The sequence below is a fragment of the Miniopterus schreibersii genome (genome assembly GCF_964146895.1).
Source record: "Miniopterus schreibersii genome assembly, chromosome: 16".
In the NCBI taxonomy this organism is placed as follows: Eukaryota; Metazoa; Chordata; class Mammalia; order Chiroptera; family Miniopteridae; genus Miniopterus; species Miniopterus schreibersii.
The window spans coordinates 10,147,875-10,167,104 of NC_138116.1; the positions used below are offsets into that span (position 1 = coordinate 10,147,875).

The 19,230-nt window shown below is 48.7% G+C and overlaps 2 protein-coding genes across 7 annotated transcripts in view; both read right to left on the bottom strand.

Moving 5' to 3' along the window:
* The window catches only part of MRC2 (mannose receptor C-type 2), a 50,811-nt gene extending 47,226 nt beyond the window's left edge, over positions 1–3,585 (bottom strand). For both annotated transcript variants that reach the window (XM_081161812.1, XM_081161811.1), the window contains exon 1: positions 3,324–3,585. In XM_081161812.1, coding sequence (XP_081017938.1) covers positions 3,324–3,450 — 127 coding nt within the window. In that variant the 5' untranslated portion in view covers positions 3,451–3,585. The remainder of the gene's footprint in view (positions 1–3,323) is intronic.
* An 8,098-nt stretch (positions 3,586–11,683) lies between these two features.
* The window catches only part of TLK2 (tousled like kinase 2), a 72,261-nt gene continuing 64,714 nt past the window's right edge, over positions 11,684–19,230 (bottom strand). For all 5 annotated transcript variants that reach the window (XM_081162733.1, XM_081162735.1, XM_081162734.1 and 2 more), the window contains 3 exons: positions 18,113–18,224; positions 16,477–16,584; positions 11,684–14,414 (listed from right to left, as the gene is read on the bottom strand). In XM_081162733.1, coding sequence (XP_081018859.1) covers positions 14,241–14,414; positions 16,477–16,584; positions 18,113–18,224 — 394 coding nt within the window. In that variant the 3' untranslated portion in view covers positions 11,684–14,240. The remainder of the gene's footprint in view (positions 14,415–16,476; positions 16,585–18,112; positions 18,225–19,230) is intronic.

Below are 19,230 nucleotides of genomic sequence, written 5' to 3' on the forward strand. Positions count from 1 at the left end.
CACTTGGCACAGTGCCCAGCACATGAATTACCCACTGCTGTTACCACTGCGTTCCTGCCCAGGTACCGCAGGGCTCCTACTGAATGCTTACATTAGTGGTGAATCCAAATGAATACCCCTCTGAGAATGTCAAGGTACTTCTGAGATCATCTCATCAGCCCAAACCACTGTACCGTGTAGGCATCAGAAAGCCAAGATTCTCTAGTGTGAACAAACAGGGCCCAAGACTCGGCTTCCTCCTCCCTGCCTGTACCCTCATCTTGCCTAGGTAAACTGAGGGGATCCCAGAACCAACCATAACTCAGGTGGGCACTACCCCCGCCCTGACAGCTCACAGAAGGTAAGTAGGTTGGAACAGAAAGACTGACTATTGGGGGGAGGGGTTGCAGGCAATTTGTCTGCCCGACTCTGGCAGTAGCAGCAAATAACTGATGCCTTTCAAAAGGAAACACACACACACACACACCCCTTAGACGGCAGAGTCTGTCCCCATAGGAAGATTTCCCAGGTCTCCTCACTCCTTGACCTGCATCCCTGGGGCTCCCAGCAACTCTATCCAATCTTAACCTCAATCCTCTGCTCAGAAACCTGCAGGGGTTCTCCAGGATCTCCCACTGCCAGATGGCAAGTCGCTCCTGCATTCTGGTCTCTTTCACTAGCGTTTGCCTCCCACCCCACCCCACCCCACTCAGGAACTCTCCACCCCAGCCCAGCAAGCTTCTATATAACTCCCAGAACCACCCAGCCCACCTTCCTGGTCTCCCCCTCCCTGCCTCTGCAAAGCCTGGTCCCACCCAGCCTCCCTCCAGAGAGCCTTGCTGACCCTTGGCCCCAGAGTTTCTCCAGCCTCCAGATATTAAGTACCCACAGTCCCAGATTTTCACTTACTAGCTGTGTGACGCAAAGTAAATGATCAAACCCCTTTTTGCCTCCATTTCCATCGCAAAACGGGCCCAACAATACCTACTTCCTCGAGTTATGATCAGAATTAAATGAGAATCTGCGTGTAAAGCATTTAGCATGGCTCCTGGCCTTGAGCAGGCACCCCGCCAATGGAATCCTGCCTCCCCACCCTGTTAAATGTGTCACGATTCATTCTCCAAGATTTCCTTTTCTCCAAGGATCCATCTTACACTCTTCTGTACCTTCCCTCCTCCTCAATATTTGGCTCAGCACTGAACAGTGAATGCTGCTCAAAAATGCAGCCATTTAACAAATTAACAGAGGTCTTCAGGCCACATGCATGGGGCATCCCATGGAGGTGGAGTAAAGATGGGTTCTGCCAGCCCCCTCCAGGAAGGCATCGCCGCCCCCCTGGCAGCCGCAAGGGGCGCTGCAGTGCTCCACCCTCTCATCCCACAGGAAGCCGCCCGCAGGCACTGTCCCCAGGGTAAGTTTCACGCCAGCGGCAGTGGCGGTGGCCAGCCAAGACGAAGCCCAGCTCCCACAAGCATTTCCTGGGGCCATTCGGGTCGTGGCGCTGGTACATTCTTCCCAGTGACCACCTAATTCACCCGGTACAGGGGGATAAGGGGGGAATTCAGCCTCGAGGAGGGGCATTCTGGACAGAGGGAACAGTGATGTGCAGGGACAGGACCTACAACTTCACCCTCCTCTTCCTCAACTGCTGCCACGGAGACCAGGCTTTGCAGAGGCAGAGACAGGGAGACCAGCAAGGTGGGCTGGGCTGCTCTGGGGGTTATGTGGAAGCTTGCTGATCGATGCAATGTCCCTGGGAAGTGGGGGCTACAAGTGCAGGGACACAGCCCGTGGGAGAACAGGGGCCGAGAGGAGACCAGGAGGCAGAGGGGGCACTGCAGGCGACCTCCCTGACAGGGCCTCTCACTACACCCTTCCAGCTCCCCCTGTCAAAAGCTCCATGGGGGAGGGGGGGCTGAGTCAGCACTCTGGCCATGACTCTCCCAGGGCCTGGCTTTAAAACTCGCTCTGGGGCTCCGGAATGGCTGCCCTCCTCCACCCCTCCCACCCTTCCTGCCTCTGGGTTCCTTCACTGAGGAGCAAGACACAGGTAAGAATGTGGGAGGCAGGGGCAGCCGGTGTGCCCTGCCCAGCAGCGGGTAGGGAGCTAGTGCCTGGTTTGTATTGGTCCACATTCAGTTCTAGATGGCTGTGAAATTCAGGGGGACTGCTTGGTGTGAGTAGGGTCACTCTGGCCTCCACCTCTCTCATTGGCACAATGGTGGCACATAGGTGTTTTGGTGGCAAGTCACACCTGGTGGGCAGGTCAACCCAGCAAGCACTGGTCATGGGGTTGTCTGGCCTTTGCACAAAATTGCAAACACTGCACTGACTGTCCCTTCTCACTCACCACCATCCCCAAATTAAACATAAAGCAAGATGGAGCTGGGCCCAGCCCTGGGCTGTAATGACTGCACTCCTTGGCAATTACAGCTTTGACTCAGGCAAGCCCCCCAGGACCTGAGCGGATCTTTCCCTTTAGCTCTCAGATTCTTGGTGAGGGGTCCGGCTGTCCCCACACTTCATTGTCACCCTTTAGAAAAAAACAGCAGAAAGAGAAGGTACAGCTTAAGGTTTTTGTTTTTTGTTGGTTGGGTTTTTGCATCTTTAGCAGCTTTTTAGCAGCCCGAGATCTGTCTACTCTGGAGGGTGCCAGTTTGGTCAGAGCCGCCCACAGGACACACACACACACACACACACACACACACACACACACACACACACGCTGTCCAGCCTGTTGCTGCATCCTGGTGGCACAAAACTGGCCCACAGAGCTCTGTTCAAGCAGTGAAGATGCCGCATGCCACAAGCTGCCCTTGAAAACCAAGAGTGGAAAAGAAAATTATAAACACGCCGAGATTCCAGGAAGGCACACAAGCCCTTACGAATTATTCGAAAACAATCATAACGTATCAGTCCTGGGAGAAGCAAGAAGACCCGCCTGGAGTCTACTGGACGGAGCCTCCGGCTCCCGTGGGCGCACCCCGCAGGTCCGGGGCCGAGGGCAGGGCCGCTGCCGGGTGGTCCAGCAAGGCCCGCGCGGGGTCCTCGCGAAGCCCGCCCTCTTCCTCCGAGGCTGCTCCAGACCCCCGGGCTCCCCTCCCCCTCCGCCGGCCACATCTGGTTCCACTCAGGTCCTCCCCCACCTCCAGGCGCGCTCCTCCCCCTCTCCTCCCCGCTTTCAGAAAAGCTGAGACGATTTTTAAAAACCCAGTCACACACGCACACACGCTCTAGGAAGAAAAAAAAAGGGGAAAAAAGGAGGGAAAAGTCGAGAAGAGGCCCGCTCCCCGGCGCTTCCCCCCGCCCGGCCCCCGAAGTTGGCCAAGTTGGCAGCGCCTTACCTGGGAGGGCGACAGTGGCAGCGTCCCCCGGGGGGCCGGGGTGGCCCAAGTGCAGACCCCCGAGAAGCAGGACGCAGCGCAGCAGGTGACGAAGCCAGGGCGCGGGAGCCTCCCGGCGGGGCCCCATGCCCGCGGCGCGCCGCTCCGGGGACGAGGGGACCGTGGGCGCACGGGCGCTGGGCGCTGTGGCAGCCGGGGCGCTGGGCTGTGATGACCGCCCGCGAGGGGCTCGCGTCTTCCTCCGGGTCGGGACGAAGTGATGCCTCCCGGGGAGAGGAGGAAAGGAGGAGGGAAGGAGGCTGGCCGGGCGGAGGGAGGGCGGAGGGAGGAGCGCAGAACCCGGGAGGAGGGCGTGAGGGGCAGAGGGGAAGGGAAGCGGGCAGCGTGGGGGGTTGGGGGAGACTCGGGCTGGAGAGCGCGCAGAGGGGGAGAGGGAGGGGAAGTGGAGAGGAGGGTCCGCGGGGTCGAGGAGGACTCCGGCGTGCGCGCTCTCCCGTTTTCCGTTTCCCTCCCACTCCCCACCTCGCCTTCCCACTCTCCTCGGCCCGGGCCGGGAGCCCCAGACGCTGCGTCACAGCTCCCCGGCTGGCGCGGGCGGGGAAGCAACTGCAAAACTTTCCGCAAACTTCGCGCCGTGGCGGGACGTGGACAGCGAGCCCGGCTGATCCGGGGCGGGGGCTCGAGGCTGACCCAGGCGGCCACACTCGGGCCGCTGGCGCCCCCTCTATCCCGCTTCTTTCTGCCGACGTCTCGAGCCACCCAGCATCCGCCACCTTCACGCCTGGGAGGACCCCTCCTCCGGTCTGGTGGGGAAGGGGTGGAGCCCAAAGCTCGGCCACTGGGTCGAAGATTGGGGGAGGGGGAGGCAAGGCCCCGATACCCTGGGCAGAGCGCAAACAGTTTGCACGTCTCGTTTTGGTATTTGCATAACCTGTGTCAGCGTCCCTGGCGCAGAGGGGTGTAGTGCTTTTGCTAGTTGGGGCTGCATCCAGAAAGCTAGAGAAAATCTGTCCACTGGATGCCCCAGAAGACAGACATCACTCTCACCAGCAACGGGCTGGCTGGCTGGCTGGTTGCGAAGGACCAAATGGAAATTTCATAAAAGGGAAGACAATCCACAGCTAGTCCATCTTATGCAACAGGTCACCGCAGCGCAGAGCACTGAATTGGGAGTCGGGACTTGGAGTCAAGCCCCACCTCTACCTCTGATTCCCCTAGTGACCTTGGAAAAGCTGCTTGGGATCTCTGGGCGCAGCACCAGACAGACATTTAGAGGCCCTAAATGCAGAGAAGATTCACGTTCTCCCACCATGAGTAATCAAATAAAAACACTATGAAACTAATATAAATTTTATTGTTTCCTGTGTAGTCCACCTCAGTGCTATTTTTGGAAATAAAATATTTTTTTTCCCTTTTTTTCCCAATTCTTGCCTTGGGTAAATCTTTCCCCATCTCTGCAGAGTGGGGATGGGGTCAAAGATGCTAACTTAGCTCTTCCCTTCTCTGCTGGGCTGAGCTTCTTGGCAAATACAGAGGATGCAGGGCCCCAGAGTGAGCACCCACTGAAATACCCTACAGTCCCCTGGAAAGATTCCCACTATCTGCATTTTTGCTCTAAAATATGGTTAGCAACCAGGCCAAAGAAGCTCATGGCACTCAGGTAGGTTAGACAGGTCTGACAGAGCACATGCCTTCTGCTGACTGCTGCTTCACCGAAGCCCTTTGGAACAGACCTTGATGTGGCATGCCGGGACCCTAGGGCTCTGCAGGCTACTGGGCACACTGGGGCTGTCTCAAAGATCATCCTCTCAGCCCCCTTTCTCTTACTTCTCCTGTTATCTACAAGGGGTTGGAAGATTTGCCAGCTTTGACTAAGCTGCTGTCTTCTTCCATCTTGAGTGACCAAAAATCAGCATGTGTCTTTGCAAAGTCAACTTACAGGCTTCCATCAGCTCACTTTCTCTGGATGTGCTGGCCACGGTCTTCACCAAATTTCCCCTTTCCTCTGAAGGGGAACTCAGGCAAGGCTCCCAAGGTTCTGGAACAGGGTTGGATGGCCCTGCCCCACCAGCCCAAGAAGATTTTGGCATTCCTTCCAACAACAGGGCAGAAGCCAACTACCAGACATCACCAGTGAATGACATGGATCCAGAAAGTCCACCACTTACCAGCACCAGTCCAGGGTGCCCAGTTCACAGATGCTCTCTCATTTCTTCATTTTCCCGGGATAAAACTCAACAACCATCGATTGCTAGCCCTGTGCTAGCTGCTGGGCAAGCAAAGATGAGTAAACCAGGTAACAGCACTAGAAGAGTTTTGTTTAGTGGGGAAAATAGACACAATTTTTGCCACATTCCAGGCAGAGAAGCTGCCACTCAAGGGCTGAGGAGCACGAAAGCGCGTTTCATTAGCAGGGACTGATGTTTCTCCTCTGACGCCCTGTTCTAGTCTCTGTAAAGGATGAAACTTCCTGCTCAGCCAGCCAGGGTTATACATGGTATACTGCTGATTGTTTGGGTCCACATATGTTGTCACTAAATAAATGTCTTATATCTTGAGCCTGCAGGGCAAAGAGCAGGGCTACATCTGGGCAATTCTCCCTTTGGAGAATCTAGCCTGGTCCCCACTGCTTAAAGATCCTGTGCAGGATCAGTTGTTAACAGAACATGGTCACAGTCTGCAGGCATTCAGAGGGACCCCTCACCAGCACCCAGACCCTTATCTACTTCCAAAGAAGGGCCAGTATCCTCTACGCCCACAACCTCATCACCATCACCATTCCTGTTAAAACAGCTGTTAGCATGTGCCAGGCAACTCTACGACCTATTCCGGGGAATTTCTGCCAAGATCGTATTTGCTATAGTGGAATCAATAACAGACAGACACTGACTGTTAGCCAAATACAGGCACAGTGGTTCTGCTCATTCTGTCAAACCAGTTTAGTGAAAGGAGACTAGAATCCTGGCTCTCTCACTTACTAGCTTTGTTTTGTTTTTTAAATATGTTTTTATTGATTTTTTAGAGAGAGAAGGAAAGAAGAAAGGGGGGGAGAGAGAAACATAGATCAGTTGCCTCCCCTATGCGTCCCGACTGGGGATATAACCCAAAACCTGGACATGTGTCCTGACCGGGAATTGAACCAGTGACCTTTTGGTGCATGGGACTATGTTCAACGAACTGAGCCACACCGACCAGGGTCCACTTACTAGTTTTGTGATGTTCGGTGCCAAGTGAGACACAAATGCGGTAAGGCAGGGAAGTAAGAGAAAGATGTACAAGGCGCTGTGAGCGCAGAGGAAGGCAGGCTGCAGGTGACGCTTGAGCCAAGTTTTCAAAGATGGTCACCTGGCTGCGGCCTGGAGGTATGACAAACATTTCATACTGGGAAGAGCACAGCAACTGGGAAGGACCCTTTGCTGCAGACACTGCCCTGTCTCATTCTAGTTCATTCTGCCTATCTTTCAAAGTCCAGCTCTACACCATCTCCCAAATTCTCAGGGACCTCATCTTGCTCTTATGGAACTTATCAGCTCCCAGCTTACATTTATTACATTTAGCTTCTAAATGATAACCTTGCTCTAGCCATTTTGGCTCAGTGGTTAAGAGTGTCAGCCTGTGGACTGGAGGGTCTCAGGTTTGATTCCAGCCAAGGGCACGTACCTCGGTTGCAGGCTCGGTCCCTGCCCTGGTTGGGGCAAGTGTGGGAGGCAACCAATCGATGTGTCTCTCTCACACCGATGTTTCTCTCACCCCCCCCACTCTCTGAAAAGCAATGGAAAAAATATCCTTGGGTGAGGATTAAAATATAATAATTAAAAAAAATAAAGGAAATGTTACTTTAAATAAGTAAATAACCTTCCTTAATGCAGGGACCAAGTCTGATGTTTCTTTTCACCTCCCAGTCTAGCCCAAGGTATTATAAACAGAAAGCTCTCAATAGATGTGTTTTTGAAGTTTATAGATGTGACTGGTACTCAGTGTGAGCACCTGGCCCGAGGTCACACAAGTTGAAAGTTGTGACCTGAATGCAGTCCTCACTAGAGGCTCTCCTGTCATCTTGTTCTACCAGATTCCAAAACTGGGCACAGTTTGGTGTAGTTAATGTAGGCTAGGGAGCAGAGTTAGTGTTAAGGTTGTAGGTAGGGTTCTGAGAATCTGTAGATGCAAAGAAGCAATGGCTCCTGAAATTAATTTGTAGGGAAAGACCTTCTTTTTCTTGCATTTCAGTGGCATGCCCTTCTCTTGAGGTACAGGGCTCAGGTCTGAATCTAGGACAGGCTTCTTTCTAGGATCAGGCCAATACCCCCAGAGGGGGCCTTCTGTGTCCTGCAGACTCCTCTCCAGGGGTCCCTATGACAGGAAGGAGTCATTTGGCAACACCCTCTGCTTTTTACTTTTTCAGCTGTTGAAAGCATTTTCATGAAAACATCTCCAACCCCGTTCAAGCCTTACAGAAACCATGAGGAAGTCAAGGCAGAGGGTTCAATTCCCCCACCTGTCAATTAGGGCACAGGCACAGGAAGACAGGGTTGTCCAGGGCTGGCATGGAGCAGGATTTTAGCTTCATCTGTAAAGCAAGATGACAAGATCAGATGGCTTAGGGAACTTGAAGCAGGAATATTGCAGGAAGCCATGTCCCCATTTTCCCAAAGTTCAGTTCCAGCCCAGGACTGCAGAAGCTGGGATGCTGTCCAGGCCAGCTGGGTCTCCAAGTGGATTTATAAGGGCTAGCCATGAGGGAGGGGAGGGATAGAGAAAGGCAGCCTGGGGGAGTGGAGCCCTTGATTAGGGTGAGATGTGCCTCCAGCTGGGCCAGAGGTGCAGCCTTCTGTCTGCCACAAGATGGTGCTCAGAATCCACATCACATTTTCAAGCCTGCAGTCCACCCCCATTTGATCCTGCTCTACCTACTTCCAGGCACCAAATCTCTCGAGCCTGTTTCCTCTGTAAAATCAGTGAGGTGTTTCCACCACGCCTATGTCTAGGCTAAGAAGAAACACAGCCGAGAAACTTCCCTGCAAAGCAGTAGTGCTAGATCCCCTTCCCTTTGCTGATCCTGCCCTCTTCGACCCCTCCCCAAGCTGCCTTCAGGGTGAGAAGGCTTGGGCAGCACAGGAGGCCACCACAGTTGCAGACTGTGCTTGGAGGCTTAAACGAGACTGATGTTACCATAGTTCTATAGCTGGGCACTTCCTTCCACACCCAGGCGGCCTGACCCACGGCCAGGGGTGGACGAAGCCTTGTCTGCCAGCCAGCTGCTCTTTGACCCCTTCCAGCTTCGGGTCTCTTGCCCAGCCCCTCACACATACACACACACCCCTTTGCTGACTCCAGCCTGTCTAGGACCCCTGCTGAGCTTCCCCCCAGCACAATAGGGCTCTTGTATTCCCTGCCCCCACCAGGTCTCAGACCTGCTCCCTGGCCTGGTTCCCCAGCCTCTGGCAGGTTCCCCCAGCCCACCTGCCGAGCTCAGCAGCAGCCATGGAGTCCCAGCCACTCCCTCCTTAACCTCCTCCTCTCCCCACAACCTCTCTACACTCTCCTTCCCAACCACTTCCAAAAAGCTGCAATCGGTCCCAGGTTCTCTTCACCCCTGATCCAGATGACTAGGCTGGCTTCATAAGCAGACCCAGGTCTCAGCTTTCTCCTGCAGCTCTGGACCCCTCAAGTAAAAGAAAAATGTAATAAATTAATTCATGAGGAGGTACTGGTAAGTTGTTTTAAGAGAAGGCCAAAGGTAAGAAGATTTGCTCAAAGGAGTGAATTCTTGAGTGTACTGTTAGGTACCAAAAGATGTGTTGTAGGGCCCCTCTTGGGGCTCCCCATAGAGTGCGAATGTATGACATCAGTCCTCGGGACAGCCCAGAGCTTAGATTTTTATTCCTAACAGAAAATAAAAGTCATCTCTCTTCCAGCTGGATGAGTTTAGACAAGGCCCAATAGCCACCCTCTCCAACTGCCCCACTGTTAGGTGGGCCAGGTACAGAAACCCAGGTACAGAAACAGACTCATCAGGGCAGGAAGCCCCGGATGCCTAGCAAGGGCCGATACTGGGAAAACAAGAACTTTGTCCCAGGGTAACCTGTCTTACCCCAGCATATCACTGGTCATGCTGTTGAGACGCCCTGAGCGTTCCTCCCTAAAGATAACATCTAGGCCTCAGTTGTATTTCAGCTCCAGGCCCAGAAAAGCAGCAAAACCAGACCAGTGATGCTGTGGCTGCCTCAGGCGCAGATACATAATGCAGACCATGACACAAAGAGCGCACCTGGAAAGCTGATGAATATTCTATTGAGACATTCCCCTGAGACCTCCCCTCAGATTGACACCTGCAAGAAAGAGATAAATAGCTCAGGACAAAGGATCCAGCACGTGCTCCCCCCACCCCCAGCCATCTCCATCCCTCCAAGGAGACCCCATGAGACTTGCAAAACGGGAGCAATGGGCAGCAGCAACTCATCCTGGGCTTACCTCTCCAAGGCCCCCCTTCTCTCCCTCTCTGACTTCCCAGGGAGCCAAAGCAGCCCTGCCTAGGCTTCCTGCTGCGTCTTCTTTGCTTTCTTGTTTCACTGTCCCGAGTATACTTTGCTGCCATCATGGACCCAATACTGTTTGGCTCAGCACTGTGTAGCCCTTCCCTTTGGATATTCCCATCCCCTTTTAATAAATTTTTCTTTATTCACCTGTCTGAGATGGCTGTTTAACCTGCCTGCGCCAGGGACCCCACCCAGATTGCAGTGGCTGAAAGGAAGGTCTGCAAGACTTGAGACCCTCAGTGCTCATGCCACCTGGGAGACAGAGTGTTGCAGTGGGGTGGGGGCAGGGCTGAGAACGTGCATTCCTCCCCTCCCGTTCCCAGAGATGCTGCTGCTGCTGCTGGCCTGGGGCCACACTGGCCTAAAGATGTTTCTTCCAGACTCAGCGGGAAGTAGTCTTAGATCCTGGGTGAGACTGCTGATCTCTAGGACAGAGGTTGATACTGAATCTCAAGCCAGAGGGGGGAAGGCTCCTGAAAGGTCTGATTCACTTACCAAAGACAAACAGATTCCTGATTACCTGGCAAGTATAAAGGCTCTGAACCCCAACCAGCAAACTTGGGCATCCCAGGACCAGCAATCCCACTTACTGGATCTTGTGATCTTTTTAAACCACATTTTTAAAATTTTCCTCTTATGTGTTAGGAGCTTTATGTATCCGCTTTTTCTTTTTCTTTAAATATATCTTCACTGATTTCAGAGGGAGAAAGGGAGAGGGACACAGAGATAGAAACATTGATGAGAGGGAATCATCATTGATCTGCTGCCTCCAGCACGCCTCCTACCAGGGATCGAGCCTGAAACCCGGGTATGTGCCTTGACCAGGAATCGAACCAGTGACCTCTTGGTTCATAGGTCGATGCTCAACCACTGAGCCACATTGGCCAGGCTACATATCTTATTTCTATTCTAATACAACTATTTGAGGAGCTATCCCTGAAGCTTGCAGAGGTGGGATTTGAACCAGACCTAATTCTAAAGCCCAGGCTCTTAACCACTAGGTGATTCTGTCATAAGGTAAGACAGAACTAATTTTAGGAAGAGGGACTCCCCAGACCCCAAGTAGTTGCGCACCATCCCTCACACCCCCATCCCTCACCCCAGGCAGATTTTAATTACAAAGAGAACTTGGGCAATTAAGATGGTGAGGGGGAAAGGATTCTCAGAAAGCAAAAAAAGAAAGAAAAGCTCACCAAGGTGGGTCAAGCTAGTTGTAAACTTTGCCTTCTTAGAAATAAGGAACTGGACCTGCAGCTTGTTTCTAGCTCTAAGGTTATAGGAGATAACTGTATTTACTATGTTTAAAGAGCTGTTTTCTAAATTAAGAAACACAAGAGCTCCTTGACTGCTAATCTCAGCTGAAGGAAAACTTGTCTTTCCTGGACTAGCAGAAAACAGGGAGAAAAACCTAAAAAAAAAAAAAAAAAAATTGCAGACATGTTCAAATCAGCCACAGAAGAGGGGTGCCTATGGCTCTCAATGGTGACTCCCCATTTAAAGCTGCCCATCTCACAATGGATAATTCAGAGCCCAATTCCTTCCCCTCAAACCCCCATATTCCATCCCTTCCTGGGGCACAGTGCCTTCACCTCTGGATTGTGAACCGATGGCTGGGTCTTCCCTGTCCTCTTCACTGAATTCCCACCCAGAAGCACAGCTGTTAGCACATCAGAGGTGCAAAAGGTGTTGCACGAATCAACACATTCCCATCATGCCTACGTTGTCCACTGGGACTCAGCCTGCTGCCAGGACTCCCCTATCTACACTCTAGATGGTAAGGGCTCTGTTTGAACTAGAGTAAAATCAAGAGACTGGGAAATTCACTTCTTAAAACTTATTTTAATATCCTCCCCACCCCCCAGATTGGGAAAGGCCAAAACAGTCTGGCTGGATTTAATTACAAATTAATACACATTTAAAAAATCATTGTTTAAAATAAATCAACATCGTGGCAATAAGGGATTATTCTTGGAAAAAGTGAAACCCATATTAACAAAATATATCGTGGAAGAACCCCACTTAGATTTCACTGGCTATTAAAAAGTCTAGTAAAGACCAACATTCTGCATGTTTTCTGGGGCTGGTCAATGCAGTGGAAAGAGGCCTTGCCCAGACTCAAGAGAGCCCAGGCAGCTCTAACCAGGCCCTAGAACCAATGAAAGCAAGGAGAGAGGGCATCCCCCCTTTTTCAGGACAAGGTAGAAAAGGTAAATAAAGTCCTGCAGCTTCACTTAGCCCCTGGGGAAAAGGAGGCAGGAAGTTAGAGGGAAGGCTTAAAGATGCAGCATTTCTTCAACTGTTAAAAAAGTTTAAAAATTTTTACAAGTTCATTGAATCAGAGGGAGGAAAAAAAGGAATAGAACTTAATATTCTGAGTAAATTTAAATCTGGTCTCAACTTCATCCATCTTTTCACGTGCAGATACTATCCTTTCAGCATTGTGCTCAACCTTTGAGACCCCTCGGGTACCCTTCGCTTCGCAGCTTGATTGTAATGTTTAAAAAAGGTATTTTACACACACTTACATGAACATCATGTGTTCATGTATATATATGTGTGTGTGTATATGTGCACGTGTATATAAATAACACTGCAATAAAACAGCTTTAGAAAGTTGGCGGCACCAAGGGCTCTGGGGCTGACTTTTTTCCATTCAGGGTTCCACAAGGCGATACCTACCCACAAACTTCTCTTCAACTTGGAACACTTGGTTTTCCCTTAAAATGGCCTGATACTGGGGGAGGGGCAGGTTCACAGAACAAACAAAGGCCCTTAAAACATGTCACCAGAGGCATTTATCACATGTAAAAGAAACACTAGTCGTGAGTTAGTTGAGAGCTCTACCCTTCCTGACTCCCCTCCCCCTGCCCAGGGAACTCACATGCCTGAATGCTACATCTTTAAATATTTCTGGCTGAGCCCTCTTGCCACACATCAGTAACATTCCAAGCTGGCTACCACATGTTCAGGCTCTGGCCTCCTCTCTCCATTGCCGAGTGTTCTGCTGTTTCAAGGGCATGGTGGGGCCATGCAGCTCCCATTTCAGCTCCATCTTCAGTTGATCACATCTCAGAAACAGCCATGTTAAAAAAAATTAGTTCCAAAGGAAGTTCATATTTGAAATACCTATTTCGCTTGAGATTATGTTTTAACTCCACTTAGTGAATCAAAGTGAGTTAGACCAAGTGCGTGTGCACATGCACACACAGACACACACACCAGTACACACCCACAAAACTGAAAGGGTTGGAGGTTATTTCCTGCCAAAAGATCTAACAGAGGAAAGCTTATGTGCTGATCAAGTTTTAATATCAGGGTTAACAAGAAATGTACACCATTTAGCAAGCACATAGAGACCGTGGGTAGAAACTCCTGATCCCTGGGGCATTTGGCTCCTCAGCCTGTTTTCTGCCTACCTTTGGAACAGTTTCGATAGTTACTACATTCAGAGAATCCAAGAGGACTGCATGGACAGATGAACCTTTATTTAAAAAAATAGCACTTCAAATAAATTAAAAGGGACAACCGTCAAGTGTTCAAATTGTGAAGAAATAGTTGAAAACCTAGAGACCCACACTGCAGTCTTCTAACCTCATTCTTTGTCCAATGGCAAACTCCCACACATCTCAGTGCTCCCACTCAATTTCCCCCACTGAGATGAGGGAAGCAACTGCACACAGGAGACCAGACGGAGGAGAAAGCTGCCTCTGATTGGAATGAACATTGCCACATACTTGCTAATACGGGTTTCACTTTATGACCAAATGTATTCTTCGAAAATAAAAAAGGGGGGAAGGAAGCTGCATGTTTTAAAAATTGAAATTATTTAGGGATAAAACACTAACTCTAGTGCCTTTAACGGGCAATAGCAACTTTTTTCCTCCAAAGTCAAACACCATCCCCAGCTGAGCCTTTGTGCTACAAGCTTTTCAGGAGATGTTACCTAAACTTTATTAAAAGAAAAGAACAAGTTTAAATATAGACGCTGGACTAGCCCAGTCTGTATTTTCAAGTCCACATTCTTCATCTGAAGCACTGCATCAGGGACCCCCCTGAGTCTGCATGTTTTCAAGTTCACAGTACATGGAACCAGTTTTCCTTTTTAATTTTTTTCCTCACTCAGAGCAGCCACACGCAGTGGCCGTTGACGCCGGAACCTCGGGCGGGGCCTTTTCCTACGAGGCCTGGCCAGAGATGCCCAAGGTTTCTCCTCAATGAGAATCGATGCTGTCATGCTCTATGGATGGGAAAAAAGCAAGAAAATAAAAGCACCTGGTACAGGTTTCATGAGATCCATTCGGATTCGCTATGTTCCAAACCCGCTGCTGAATGCCATTTGTCCACTCTGTGTGTTGAACAGTCTGTGGCCTAGGAGTGGGTCTCAATTCGAAGAACTGTTATTGGACACCCCAGAGGTTGATGCAATAGCAGCTCCAGCAGGGCTACTTGTGGAGACCGACTTTCGGATGTGAGGCAGCAAGTAGGGGTCACAGGCCAGCTGCTGGACATCGATGCGGTCCTCCTTTCGGTAGGCCAAGCATCGCCGAATAAACGCCTGAAAGGAAAGTTTCTTAAAGAAGCCTGAAGCAAATAATCCTGGTGCCCCAAGGAGGGAAACCCGAGGCTCCCTAGCAGCTGCCAGGGCCCTCCTGGAACCGCCAGGCAGAGCTGAGAGGACCAGGGAAGGAGGCGCACTGGCAGCAGCACCTCTCTGTGGTCACCAGCTCCTTCCCAGATGGAGGTGGATGGGCCATTCCTGAGGGGAACGGGCATGACCGCTAAATACCTCTGTCCCCAAAACACAGAGACCAACACAAAAACTCTCTTTGCCTTGGCTGGTTTGCATGGGCACAGTCTACATTCATGGTCCTGCACCTACTAACCATGGCCTTGCATGAACTTCCTGAGGAAGTGGGAACTGAATGACAAACTGCCACCACAGGCAGGGTGAGGAGACCCACACGAACGCCACACTGTACCACAGATGGTAAGTGCTTTCCCTGTGAATCTTGCTCTTCCCTGAAAGATCGTTAAGCAAACAAGCAGACACATACCTAAGTCATCAAGGAAAACCCGAACAGAACTTGTCTCCCCGAGAGACATAAAGGCATAAAGACACCCTGTGAGCGGGGCTTGATTCGGATCCTAACTCACTACCAACGGGGAGTTTCCTTGGCCCTGTGCATGATGGACTATGTAGTCTGTTTCTATAACTCTTATCATTACCAGAAAGACCCTTAAATAAATGATCTTTTTCACCAGACAGTTCTATTTAATCTAAGTCTTATAATTATTTTAAATAAATGAATCCTTTTTTAAAAATCGAAAATATCACCACCCAAAGTCCATACGTTACATGAGGGTGATAATGGCATCTCCATGGAGGTTCAGTAACTGTAAAAATGTACCATGCTGGTGCAGGAGGCTGACAGTAGGGAAGGCTCTGTGTGTGTGTGTGTGTAAGGGGGGGCCAGGGAGTATATGGAAACTCTATTTTCCACTCAAATTTGTTCTGAATCTAAAACTGTTTTAAAAAAATAAAGTCTACTTTTAAAAATCTAAAACATGAAATAAACCAATGCTTTCTATTTTTTCCCATGTTTAATTAATAAAACACAAAAGTATTAATACCAATCCTGGTTTTTCAAAATAAAAGACACGTAGAGGTAAACTGCTTGATTAAAGCATTTAGAAGATGAAAACAAATTCACAGACATGAACAATAATGACCCTTGGCCTTTAAAAATAAGCCTTTCTTCCCCTGGCCGGTGTGGCTCAGTTGGTTGGAGCATTGTCCTGTATACTGAAAGGCTGGGGGTTCGATTCCCATCAGGGCAAGTATCCAGATTGTAGGCTCCATCTCCAGTCAGGGTGAGCATAAAAGGCAACCAATCAATGTTCTCTCTCACATCAATGTTTCCCTCTCTCTCTCTCCCTCCCCTCCTCTCTAAAATCAATAACATATACTCAAGTAAGGATTAAAAAAAAAGAAAAAGACCCTTCCTTAGTGAGATACCTGGAACTGGAGTTAAATGGGTTTTCTTGGGTTTAACACTGGTCAAATAAACTTTTACACTTTGAATTTTCTCTCCACACAGCTGCCAGTATAGGTTTTTGAAATAGCAATAAGATCACAGTTGCCCTGATTAAAACCTTCAACTGCTTTACATCAGTTTACAACCTGTCCTGCTGTCTCTCCTACCCTCTCCCCTCCGCTCTGTGGACCTGCTAAACTCATGCTCACATCTGAGCTTTACTCACTGTTCTCTGCTCAGAACAGTCTCCCAAATCTAGACATGGCCCCACCTCCCATCATTCAAGGCCTTCACTGATCATGCCATCAAAAAAGGGGCTCCCACCTCTCCACCCCCTTACTCTAATTTTCTTCCTAACATTTATCACCATCTGAAGTGTATCCACTTTTAGTTACTGTTTGTCTCACCTAGTGGAATGTAAACTCAATACTTGTTGTGGGAGGAGAGGAGAAGAGAGTGGGGGCTGGAGAAATACACATTTAGAAGGAGGAAGGTGTACTAAGTAGTCCATCCGCTACTGTCCAGAGAAATAATACAAAAAGCAGGGCAGTCGTTTCTGCTGGCCAACTGGCGTGAACTTACCTTTGCTTCAGGTGTTACTACTGGCTTTGGCGGAAACTGTACTTCAGTAGCTTTAAGAATAGTATTTTCTTGCAGAATGTCTTGCTGGGACTGGTTATGGCCAAAAGGCTACCATATAAAAACAAAAATAAACAAAGGTGGGCCTCCGGTTAAAACAAAATAGAGCAATTCAAAACCCCAGAAGGACAGGAGAAGACATCTTCATGAGAACTGCTAGAGGGAACTTTGGAGAGAATCTCCTGGAATTCTTCCATTTCTATAGATGAAGGTGCAAAAGGCTCAGAGCTTAAAGGACTTGCTCACAGTCCACCATCTAGGTTAAGGCAGAGTTGAAAGCAGAAGCAGCATCTATTGTATCATACCTCTGCTAAGTTTTGCTTACAGAAAAGATTCAGAGCAGGAATCAGCAATCTCTTTTGCCCTGAGTGATACCTATGGGCTTAAGCAATAGTATGTGTGACACTAACAGATCCAAGATACAGACAAAAAGAGATGGAAAAGTGAAAAAGTAGAAGAGGTAAGGCCAGAGTTGGGGAAAAAACAGAATTGGGGCTACTAAGTGGCTTCATCTGTGCTCCAAACTGCCATTTTCTAATAAACTCTGAAAAATGAGGTTCAGGCCTAGTGTCAATTCTACATTGTTTCTACCGAGAGCATAAAACAATCCTAGATGACCTCTACCACCACTCTCAGCACCACTTCCACATTATCAGAGTAGGTAATCATTAACCCCTGTAGTTCCGAATAACTTCCAGATTAGAGAAGTGTGATAAGGAAAAAAAGGAAACAAGAAGTTAAAGAGGAAATGAACTCCACCTGCTTAGAGAAGTGGGATAAAGGAAAAAACGAAACAAGAAGATGAAGAGGAAGCTGAAATCTGAATTAAGAGCTTGGTCTGGATATTGTAACCAAAATATTAAGAGTCCAGGGGAGTTGCAGAGCTCCCAAATGGCTTATACCCACAGCCTAAGGGGCGTGCTGAAACATACAAACACACTGACAGCAGACATATGAGCAGAAATACACAGCTGGACCCTAATACATACATTTATAAGGTAGTATGCTCACAGGTAAAACAAATGCAAAAATTCATTAGGTGTACTTTACTACCTAGGTTATTACTTGTTCTAATGATATATCACTTTGATCAAAGGCAGCAGACCGTGATACTTTCTGACACCACCTCCCAGTATAGAAATATAAAGCATGCTTTATTAATAGTAGCTTTAACTAATGGGGTGGTTGGGAATAAAGGGCCCCACAGATATTTCAAGTTTTAAGTTTGGGGACCCTTAAGAATGGCTCTTGTGAAGATTGTATACTTTAATGAACTATTTAACATAATTCCCTATAGCGTATTATTGGAATCAAAACATATCCTGGATCTAACTAAGAACAGCAAAAAATGCATTTTTTCCACAGCCCAACAGAATTCATTAGGTGCTCCAGGGTTGAAATTTTCTGCTTATACATAAAGCTATGATTATTAAGTCTGTTTTTTGTTCAAACCACAACTTTCAAGATTCTGTTTTGTATAATCCAATGATTAACCCCAAGAGAATAATCCACACCATGCCACTTTGTACATGCATCACCCGAGACAGGTGAAGCCACACTGTCTGACTTTCATCCTTACCTTCCTTCCATAAAGACACTGGTAGAAGATCACACCCACTGACCAGACATCAACTTTATTTGAGATCTTTGGTGGTTCTTTCCCAACCACAAAACACTCTGGTGGTAAATACCTGGGACAAAAGGGAAATAAGGATTCTCAGAAAAATGCACAGATCTAAGACATGTACAGGAAAGGAAAAGACCTTGTTGGAAATGAAAATACCTGAATTTTAACAGATAAAAAAGAAACTTAGACCTAGCTGGAGAAAGTCAATGAAAAGACACTCTAAATAAGGAGGCAGTTATGCCCTATAAAGACTTAAAATACATTTCTCAATTCACTGAGAGGTAAATATTCTCTCTAGTTCCTATTTCACTCACTCCAGCTTCCTTTCCCAGGTTTGTCCCTAACATAAGCGTCATTCAACAAGCTTAAAAGATATTTTGTTGTTGTTAATCCTCACCCAAGAATATTTTTTCCATTGATTTTTAGAGTGGAAGGGAGAGAGGGAGAGGGAAACATCACTGTGAGAAAGACACATAAATTGGTTGCCTCTCACACATGCCCCAACTAGGGTAGGGGATCGAACCTGCAACTCAGGTACATGCCCTTGACCAGGAACTGAACCCATGACTCTTTGGCGCAAAGGCCTACGCTCCAACCCCTAAGCCATGCTCATTCAACAGGTTTGCAGGGAGTGAGGGGAGCATATTAGATGTGCACTCCCTTTTATGACAGCTGCATCAACAAACATTAAAATAGAACCAGGGGTGGTGTCGGTTTCCTTTCATGTTGGCTGAAGATGTTGTAAAGTAACTATTTTAAAAGTCTCGATTTCAGAACCCAGCAGAAATCTCTGAGGGGAATGGCTGTCTGTCTTCTTAATGTAGCTCCTTTGGGTAATCGGGACTAGAAATAACTACAATATATAATCAATGGTGGCATTCAAGTCCGTATTATCAAAATATGTTTTATATTTCCCACTTCAACGGTGATCAGGGGATTACTGGAAGACTAATTAATAGTGCAGAAAAAGCTCAACAAACTAGTTGTGAGAACAACTTGATCCTCATCTGAATTCCTTCCCTCCCTCATCTACCCCCGGCCTCTAAAAAGACTAGCTAGACAGCCAACCA